Genomic DNA, 10,589 nt, shown 5'->3' on the forward strand with positions numbered 1-10,589 from the left:
TTTTCTGTCTACTGAATGAACTGGATTTGCCTTTGGCAAAACAGCGCTAGCATTGGAGCCAATAGGACCTGTAAACTATTCCCTGTGTTGCATCTGATTCTTAAACATATTTACTTGTAAAATGACATAACTGACTCATCCAGTGGGACTCTCAAGCAAGTATGTACGAGGTTGCACAAGCTTATGCATAAATTGGAAGGGATCCCAGTGTGTTCATTGTCTTTACAAGTAATTTTGCATGAGACTGCAATCTAGGGTGTATCTAATGCCTGCAAAGATGATCTTTACTCACCAGTATGCATGCTTTGATGATTAATGCAGTGTACAAAAGGAACAACTGAATTTAAATCACATTCTGGTCAGTGTGATTCTTTAGTTAGATATATGTGCCAGACTTATTGTCGCCTCTAAAAATGTTCAGTGATTCCTGATTATTTAAATTCCAATATGGAATATTTTAATACATAACATTCTAACCTAATGTAATCAAAAGCATTTACAATACTTGTTCCCAGTAGCATACTTGCACTGTTTTTTTGGCATCATAGTACTTATGGCAGGGCATCTTGATGTAAGGAACAGTGCTAGAATGCCTGTCTAAAGCCCAAGGATTAAAACATACCACTGCTTGGAAAAAGAAGTATCACCTAGCTTAGCAGGATGTGCAACTCCTGCTTGTTTCACTGACATGTCAGATCTCCTTTTCCCACAATCCAAATCAAGCATTTTACGAAGACCTGTTGTTTTGTACATTGGAGTGCATGCTCAACTTTTCCAATTGAAAATGTTCGCAACTTTGGAGAATGCAACATTAATTTGTAATGAGTTGGTAGCTCTTTGGTAGTTAAGATTTTTTTTTTTGCAAAGGCTGCTACTACTTTTCATTGCAAATATATCACTTGATGGTAGTCGTGCAAGTTCATCTCCTGCTCTTTTCAGGGGGGAGGTCAATAGCATCCAGACAGGAAAATTATTTGCATCTTCTGGTGTTGAAGTAAAGGCCAGCCCAGAAAATCATAGAATTGCAGAGTTAGAAGGGACACGGAGAATCATCTAGACCAACCCTTGCAATACAGGACTGTGCAGCTGTCCTATATGGGGATTGAACCTGCAGCCTTGGTTTTATCAGCACCATGCTCTAACCAACTGAGCTATCCAGCTTTCACTGTAGGTGTAAGTACAGAGACCCAATGTGCACCTTTATCAAACTTTAAATACTGTATGTAGTTTGTGCAAATACTTGCTCCTCTGTGCTAGTTACTCCTTTTTCTAATGTAGATATTCAATCCTGCCAAAAGTAGTGATGGAGGGCAGGCAGTTCATGAAGACTTACTGCCACTCAACAGTATCCAGGGGCTTCGGTTCAGGAGATGAACCACTACACCAAGAATGGCAGTGCCCAAGCTTTCTTCACATACAGGAACAATATTTAACTCCTCACACGTTGAATCTATTGTAATCACGCAGTAACACATACATGATGCTACTATTTAAAGGATGGGGGGGGCAGCTCCTTAACCTCATGGTAGAGTTTAAGAGAAGAAATAACATAGTAGTTACTGTAGTTACACATGCTTACATTATAGCAGATGAGGATTATGAGTGTGTTGCCATAGAGCTGGGTATAGGGCAGCATATAAATTCAATAAATAATAATTGTAGATGAGGACCTCCATCTTGGTAATTAGAGTATGTACCTGTGGTTGTCCTCTACACAGAGGCTATATCCGTTTTGAGGTTCAAACAAATTACAAGTCTTATTTCAATGAAACAAATTTGAAAATTAATATATATTTTTAATAAATACAGCAAGAAATTTGGTGCTTCAGTGACTTTTACCCAGTAAGTGCAGACCTCTTTTGTTTTTAAGGCTAGTTGGTGCCACGCATGGCTACACAAAAGGTGGTTGACATGATTGAGATAGGAAATTACTTGAGTCTTAAAATGCAGCTGCCCTCATGAACAGAACTGCCTAAACCCATCAGATTTTTTAAAAATTCTCACTGAAATAAAAGTCCCATCTTCCAGTGGTTCAACGTGTTGTTCTCTAGCAAGATGAGGCAGATGCTTACCCAGCTGTCACATGACTATAGCAGCAGAATACAGCAGCTGACTGATAACTGAAATTTAATTCCCCAAGGGATTAGTGTGCTTTGATGGCATGATGCCGAGAGTGTTGCAAGGCCATAACTATTTGAATTTGGCCATCAGAGTTCAGTCCAGCCTTTCATTTTAAAACTTGTACGCTGTAAGATGAAAGTCATAACTTGAAGCCGGAGTGAATAGCCACAATGCCGGAACCCAGGTTCTGATAGTCCACCTTCAGAAAGCCTGCATCTTCAATCATCTCCTTGAATTCTACCTGAAATGCAACAATGGTGATACTATCAATAAGTGATGAAACACTGCGGGATTCCTGAACGTTTCACAGTGCACCTCACCCTGGGACACTTGCTGTGTACAATTCTAGGAAGTACAATTGCAGCCTCAATGTTTTTAGACTTAAAAGGGTATTGTTTTTTTACCTGGGACGGAAAGCGCCTGATGCTTTCTACGAGATACTGGTAGGATTTCCAGTCACCAGCAATAACCTCGCCCAGCACAGGGATAACCTGGAAGCTATATAGATCATACAGACTGCAAAGGGGAAAAAAATACCAGTAGGTTAATACAGATATTGCAGATCAATCTTCTTTCTTGCCATTTGAAACCTTTGATTCGAGTCCTACCCTCTGAAGCACCATAAAGCAAGCTAGCTCCATCTTCCATGTGACAACCCTTTAGATATTTGAAGATGGCTATCATATCGCCTCTCAATCTTCTCCAGGCTAAACATACCCAGCTCCCTCAAACCTTCCCCACAAGGCTTGGTTTCCAGACCCTTTATCTTATTGGTTGCCTTCTGCACATCTTCCAATATGGCAATATCCATTTTAAACTCTGCTGCCCAGAACTGTACAAAATACTCCAGGTGGGGTCTGACCAAGGCAGAACAGAGTGGTACTTCAAGGCTGGCCAGCCCTTCAAGGGCCACATGCCACCAAACGCACACATGCACATAGACCACACCACACTCATCCCCGTTACAGTGCTGGAGTAAGAAGGTTTAAACCTCTCTTCCCAGCCCAGTGCTGCAATGGAGAGTGCACAGGAGAAAAGACAGCAACTGTCTTCTCCAGTGCTATAATAAGAGGAAGATGGGGGCTGGGGGGGCCCCTCATCTGCCAATCCTAACTCCCATCAGCCCCTGCCTGCACAGCCACCCTCCTACAAGCCCCAGAATCCTATGTCCACACCAACTGGGGATGATGGGAGTTGTAATTCAAAACATCTAGAGGTAAACAACATTTGCTTAAGGGGATGGAAAAGAGAAGAGAATCCATAACCCAACCTGGAAATGAAGGAGTTGTTGACATGACTGAATTCTAGGCAGAGGAATCTCCCTCCTGGTTTCAGGACTCTATAAGCCTCCTGAAGAGCCTGGAAGAAAAAGTGGATTGAAGAAGACATTAAGCATATTTATGATGCTTCACACAGTGCTATTCTGAGATCCAGAACATGGATTTGGCAAGGCAAGTTGTGTTCATGTTAATAAACACACTAAATATAATTTAAAAACCATTGCAAACTCTCAATATATACCAGCTGCCTTTAGAGACAGTGACTGCCAGTTTTGAGCAATTTAGAAGCAAGCTGCTGTGTGAGGGGTGACACCAGCTGAATCCTACTAGGCTGCTATTCCTTTTGCCAGTCCGTTTTCCAGGCCTCCACTGCCTTCCCTCTCAATTTAAACCTAAAAGCTTTATTTTTGCAGCAAGTGAAATAAAATCAAGAGAAATGAATATAGTTAAATGGATTCTCCAGGTAGCAGCTGCTAGAAGCTAGCCGGGAATGTAAAAATAGGGTAAGCTATGGTGGAAGCTAAATCTATGAGAAAGGGAGGAGGGAGCCCCACCTGACAAAGAATCAAGGTACCGAGCAAGTTAGGCACCTGTGCAAGTTTGGTAACAGGACAAGGAGACCCAGGGTAGACTACTCTCTCCTTTTGCCTTTTTTTCCTCCTGAAGCTGATCATAATCTCAGCATTATATTGACTCGTTCTTGTAAATCCCAAATTATCAAGTAAAGAAGCTCAATGAATAACAGCTAGGATGATTTTAGAAGCTGACTAGGCAAATACATGGGCAGATAATGACCAAGTACTACTTCCAGCATTAGAGAGAGTATGCCTCTTTATACCAGTTGCTGGAGAGCACATGTGCTGTTGTGCTCAGGTTGTGCTTGCCGAATTCCCATAAGTATGTGGTTGGACACTATGAGGCCAGGACAGTAGGCTAGATTGTCTGATCCAGTAGGGCTCTTGTGCTATTACCCCTCTCAATAATAATAAACACAGGAAAGCCATACCCTTCTCTCCCAGAGGCAAATGACTAGCTAGCATTGGAAACAGAATGGTTGACTAGACAGGGGTCAGCAAACTTTTTCAGCAGGAGGCCGATCCACTGTCCCTCAGACCCTGGGGGGGGCAACTATATTTTTTGGGGGGGAAATGAACGAATTCCTATGCCCCACAAATAACCCAGAGATGCATTTTAAATAAAAGCACACATTCTACTCGTAAAAACACCAGGCAGGCCCCACAAATAACCCATAATAACACATTCTATTCATGTAAAAACACGCTGATTCCCAGACCATCCTTGGGCCGGATTTAGAAGGCGACTAGGCTGTATCCAGCTCCCGGGCCTTAGTTTGCCTACCCATGGACTACATGGACCTCGCTCTGATCCAGCAGAGCAAGCTGTTGGGTTCTTCAAAGAGTAAAATCCAGCAAGATCTGACCAATGCCCCCCCATGCTCACCTGGTCTATATGAGTGACATTCCGGATACCAAAGGCAATTGTGTATATGTCAAAACTGTCATTGTTGAAGGGCAACTCTTCAGCATCTCCAAGCACCCAGGATAATCCTTTGAAAGAATGTAAAGGGAAACTGCTCAGTGGCACACCCTAAGCAACTTTCAGGAAGGCTGTGTCATTAAAGGAAACCAGACTGCTAGGAGAGTATCAAACCTCATTTACAGGCAAAAGTCAACTTAAAGCAAACCAGCACAAGATGGCACACGTGTATGCAGTAAAGCTTAAAAAGACACTGCTGTAGCTGTAGTATTCCATATGAACATATTAAGAACCGGCTGGATCTGGTCAACCAGATGCCTGTGGAAAACCAGCAAGCAGGATTCAAGCACACAAGCACTCTCCCCTTTTGTGGTTTCCAGGAACTGGTACTCAGAAGCATTGCTGCCTTCAACCTTAGAGCTGAGCACAGCCTTCATGGCTAGTTTCTCCTCTGTGAATTTGTCTAATTATTTTTTAAAGCCATCTGGTAGGTGGCTATCACTGCCTCCTACGAGTGAGTTCCACAGTTCAACTATGTGCTGTGTGAATAAGTCCTTTATCTGCCCTGAATCTTCCAATATACAGCTTCATTGGGCGCCCATTAAGTTCTAGTAACAAAATCATAGAGTTGGAAGCGACCCCAAGGGCCATCTACTCCCTGCAATGCAGGAATCTCGACTAAATGTGAAAGAGGGAGAAAACTATTTCTCAATCCACTTCCTTTATGCCATGCATAATTTTATAAACTATCATGTCGCCAGTCACTCACCTCTTCTCCATACCTTCAAACAATGAGTTGAAGGTATGGAGTTGCTAACAATGAGTCATTGCTGCTAATTATAGATAGACATGATTCAATATGCTGAGTGCTTATGGGCAGGATGCTTAAGAGCAGCATTTGCTGGCTGTGGCTGATGGGAATTGTAGTCCAACGTAACTGAAGTGTTCCAGGTTGACATATACTGTACAAGTAAAGGGGTAATCTGAGTAATGTAAGTTAAACTTTTTTCTAGTCGAAAGGGTGGGGCTTAGATGTTGAACTAGGCTATCCATACACATTTTCCATCCCTTTGCTGAAGTGCCAGTCTATTACCTTTAGAATAACCAAGGCGTTGTGATTTCTTCTTCCCAACCTTCAGCATCTCCTTGTTAATGTCACAAACCACCACATGGGATCCTCCCAGGGACTGATGATCCTCTTCATGGTAAAGCTTGGTAATCTCCTGCCACGATAAATTCTGATGGGATCTCAGCTGCTGCTGGATTCGTCGCTCCCGCTGGGAACGAACGTAATTGATAAACCGAAAGGCGATGTCTCCTGCATTAGTTTTGAAAGGAAGACTCACAATGTGGGATTCTTCCCTAAAATTCAATGCTTAAGCATTGTAAGGGCACTAACGTACTACACTAGGAGTTTCTGTAGTCATTCATTCTCAAGCTGCATTCATTTATTCAACCTAGGAAGAACATTCAGCTCCAAATGCCAACTGTCCTGAGACTGTCCAGAGGAAAGCACAGTCCAATTTCAGCAGCACTCAGGAAAGGTTGTGCATAGGAAGCTGCCTTATGCTGAATCAGCCCATTGGCCCATCTAGTTCAATGCTCCCTACACTGTTTTGGCAATGCCTCTCCAGAGTTTTAAGCAGCGAGTCTCTCCTAGTCCTACCTGGAACGTTTGAATGCAAAGAAGATGCTGGAGCACTGAGTCAAGGCCCTTTCCCAAACAACCAGAGGACTAAACGTTGCAGGGTAAAGCATGTGTGTGTTCAGTATCTTGTATTATTGCAACCTTGTGCAAAACCAAGTTGAGAACCACTTGATGGAAAGTATTATAAATAATAAAAAAGCACCATGTCCACCCACTTTCCCGAAGGTCATTCCCTCTGAGATTGTGTGACTTGGTGCCAAATAGATCTGCAGAGGATTGTACTACCATTAATTACTTGTTTCAGTCATTAACACCCCTTCATCACAAGCTCCCAGGAATGTATACAGAAGTGTGAATAAACCAGCTTTCCCAACCTGGTGCTCTTCAAGTGATTTGGACCACAGCTACTGTCATCCTTGATCATTGGTCATGCTGGCTATGGCTAATAGGTGTTGTAGTCCAATGAAATCTGGAGGCCAGCAGATTTTGGAAGGCTAGAATAACCCTGATTCACACACAACATATATACAATTTAGAAACCAACACATAAGCTTAACAAAACACAAAAACAAATACAGTGGTGCCCCGCAAGACGAATGCCTCGCAAGACGAAAAACCCACAAGACGAAAGGGTTTTTCGGTTTCTGCGATGCTTCGCTAGACGATTTTCCCTATGGGCTTGCTTCGCAAGACGAAAGCCCATAGGGAAATCTCCGGGGACCTCTTTTAAATGCTGGCGGTGGGGAGCAAAGCCTTTTCCCCCCCTCCGGACTTCAGAAGAGGTCCAGGAAGGCCGGCGGGGGCGAAAGGCTTTGCTCCCCACCGCCAGCATTTAAAAAGCGGTCCGGGATAGCAGGGAAGCGCTTCCCGCTATCCCGGACGGCTTTTGAAGGCAGGCGAGGGGGGGGGGAGCAGCGCTGCCTTTTCCACTCTCCCAGGAAGGCAGGCAGGGGGAGCAAAGACTTTTGCCCCCCGCCAGCCTTCAGAAGAGGTCCTGGACCTCTTCTGAAGGCTGGCGGGGGGCAAAAGTCTTTGCTCCCCCCCGCCTGCCTTCAAAAGCCGTCCGGGGGCTTTTAAATCGTCCCGGACAGTCCCGGGGCGATTTAAAAGCCCCCGGTTAGACAGGCAGGGGGGACAAAGACTTTTGCCCCCCGCCCGCCTTCGGAAGAGGTCCTGGACCTCTTCTGAAGGCTGGCGGGGGGCAAAAGTCTTTGCTCCCCCCCCCCCGCCTGCCTTCAAAAGCCGTCTGGGGGCTTTTAAATCGCCCCGGACAGTCCCGGGGTGATTTAAAAGCCCCCGGTTAGGCAGGCAGGGGGGACGAAGACTTTTGCCCCCCGCCCGCCTTCGGAAGAGGTCCAGGACAAGCAGCGGAAGGCAGCGCTGCGTTTTCCGCTCTCCCGGGAAGGCAGGCAGGGGGGAGCAAAGACTTTTGCCCCCCGCCAGCCTTCAGAAGAGGTCGGGGGACAGACTGTCCCCGGACCTGGTCTGAAGGCGGTTTCCATAGGAACGCATTAATTGATTTTTAATGCATTCCTATGGGAAACTGTGCTTCGCAAGACGAAAAACTCGCAAGACGAAAAGACTTGCGGAACGAATTAATTTCGTCTTGCGAGGCACCACTGTAACCTGCAAAACTAAAAAGTGAACAGGAAGGGTTGTAGCTCAGTGGTAGAACATCTCTTTTTAATGCTGACAGTCCCAATTTCAATCCCTGACATCTCCTGGTAGGGCTGGGAAAGACAATACTTGAAACCCCGGAGAGCCATTGCTGTTGGTCAGCACAGACTAGTGGTCTGACCCAGCAAAAGGCAGCTTCCTATATCCTAATTCACTGCTCACCCCCAACTCCAGAGCAATAAATTGAATAGCATTAATCTCTTCACAATACAGATTGTTGGGGATTGCTCACTTCCCAGAGGCTGCTACCAGTCAGGGTTGACAAATCTGAGCTAGATGGACCAAGGCTCTGTATAAGGCAGCTTCTGAAGTTCCTAAAAAATAAATGACTATACACATGGTCTCAAACATGGAGCTAAAGCTCCTTAAAAGATGCCTATGAACAACATGAGTCTCACCTGTCCCTCCAGCAACATCAAGCAACTGGCTTCCAGGGTAAGGGTTCATTTGATGCAGCAGGTTGTCCTTCCAAAGACGATGGATTCCCAGACTCATTGAATCATTCATTAAATCATACTTCTTAGCCACATTTTCAAAAACTTGGTAAACTGAAAAAGATAGCTGCATCACTGATCATGATCAAATAATGTGTTGATTACATTGGCACATATTGCAAGATACTTTTTTTTCTTTCAGGGAAGGGCTGTAGCTCAATGGTAGAGTATCTGCTCTGGCAGATGCTGTTTTCTCTTCTAGAAAGATTCCTGTCACTGCTCTGTTATACATTATCTATATGGGGCTGCCCTTGAAAATGGGCTGGAAACTGTGGTTGCTTCCAAATGCTACTGTGAGAACGCTCAAGTAAGCTCACACAATTTCTGAAAGCTTTTCCCAGTTACCTTTCCTGCCCCAATTTAAGGTGTTGACTTTTAACATATAAAGTCCTAAATGACTTGAGACCTGGATCTTTGAAAGAGCACCTCTCCCAATATAAGTCTGCCTGTGCCCTTCTCATGGACCCACTTATAGGTGAGGTACACTGTGTGATGATATAGGACAAGACCTTTTCTGTGTTGACACTCAAACTACAACATTCCCTCCCTCCTGTCAACTGGAGCCATCATTGGCTATCCTCCTGGAAAACTCAGTTCCTGCATGGTGTAAAACCAGTTTGTTAGCCTTTAGTTTGCCACAAGACTCTGTTGCATCACTGCATATTCAGTTTATGTTAAATCCTGATTAATTTTATACGTTTTGTTGTATGTCACTGAATGTTCAGGTAACTTTAATTTTTTATGCATTTTATGCATTTGTTCTTCTAATCCTCCCAGGGTCACAAATGTGATAAAGGGCAAAATAAAATCATAGTGTTAATAGTTATAGTGTTAAACTAGGGTCTGGAATACCCATTCAGCACTGGGTGACCCTTGGACCTCTCACAGTCTTGTATCCAACTATATTTTACTCAGAGTATGCCCACTGATTTTAGTGTAGTATAAATGTTATAATAAATAAAAACAAAACAAAAGGATACTTATTCTATTGTAGTTTCGTGCTACCTTTAATATATGTGTTATTTATTTACTGCTGTAAGTCATTTTGAGTTACTTTTGTAAAAAAAAAAAGCCAAAAAACCGACTGACAATTTTAAACATAACAAATAAATTAACCCTCCGCCTCCGCTCAGCCGAGGCCTGGCTACTCCCTTCCGCCTAGCTCACCCTTCTCGCTTTTCTCCGACTCAGACACGGTCTGGAACCCGAAATGCGTCTCTCCGTCGGTGGCCGGGCGCTGTCCCCCGCTGCACAGGCCCCGAAGGAGGCGAAGCACCCTTTGCCCGCGGCGGCAGCCGTCCCAAACCCTGCGGGAGCCAACAACCATGGAGGCCGCCATCTTGCTAGGTGTCGCAATGGTTCTACGTCACCTTTCATTGTAGCTCCGCCCATTCTCAAAGGGAGGCGGAGAGGGCGTGAACCACGCGCACGGACTCGTTCCTCCTTAGACACCGACGTCATGGGCATCGGAGGGAATTGTTGGGGCGTTTTCAAGACTGGTTTAACCACCGCTGTGAATTGCCATAGCTGTATAATAATGATAGCCACTGTTCAGACGTAATTAAGGCGTGGATGTAAAATTAGGTATCTCCTCTTATGCAAACGACATGTGATTTTGCTTAAGGCCAAAATTCTGTGTGCAGTTTTTTTGGGCTAAATTCTGTGGCTGTCAGAGGAACTTACTTGCAAGTGTAAAGAATGGGGGGTAAAATATAGAAAAGGCTGAATTCATTTGGGCTTGTTTCTGAATAGATACATATACGGTCACACTAAAAATGCTAAATTATGCCTACTTCGGACGATGCAAATGCATCGTGATCGTCTTAGCAACTTCTCATGATGAGACACAGTTTAATGTGGTACCTAGCTATA

The 10,589-nt window shown here is 44.3% G+C and overlaps 1 protein-coding gene across 1 annotated transcript; it reads right to left on the bottom strand.

The window, feature by feature from the left end:
* Positions 1 to 1,775: 1,775 nt before the first annotated feature.
* On the bottom strand, positions 1,776 to 10,087 carry COQ5 (coenzyme Q5, methyltransferase). Its single transcript, XM_081892527.1, has 7 exons — positions 9,885 to 10,087; positions 8,622 to 8,771; positions 5,992 to 6,216; positions 4,863 to 4,969; positions 3,392 to 3,480; positions 2,526 to 2,637; positions 1,776 to 2,362 (listed from the first exon to the last, which is right to left on the bottom strand). Exons 1-7 carry the CDS (start codon positions 10,054 to 10,056, stop codon positions 2,261 to 2,263), a joined length of 957 nt encoding a protein of 318 aa, XP_081748653.1. The 5' UTR covers positions 10,057 to 10,087; the 3' UTR covers positions 1,776 to 2,260.
* Between the last annotated feature and the right edge of the window lie 502 nt (positions 10,088 to 10,589).

The sequence above is a fragment of the Podarcis melisellensis genome (assembly GCF_964234715.1).
Source record: "Podarcis melisellensis genome assembly, chromosome: 16".
Classification (NCBI taxonomy): domain Eukaryota; kingdom Metazoa; phylum Chordata; class Lepidosauria; order Squamata; family Lacertidae; genus Podarcis; species Podarcis melisellensis.

Bases quoted from the DNA above. Each gene is read 5' to 3' on its own strand.
- COQ5 (XM_081892527.1), bottom strand. From the start codon at position 10,056: ATGGCGGCCTCCATGGTTGTTGGCTCCCGCAGGGTTTGGGACGGCTGC. The intron at 6,217-8,621 runs GTGAGACTCATG...AAACTAATGCAG, and splicing joins TGATGTTGCTGGAGGGACAG to GAGACATCGCCTTTCGGTTT. The intron at 2,638-3,391 runs GTTGGGTTATGG...TCCCCTTTGCAG, and splicing joins AACAACTCCTTCATTTCCAG to TCTGTATGATCTATATAGCT.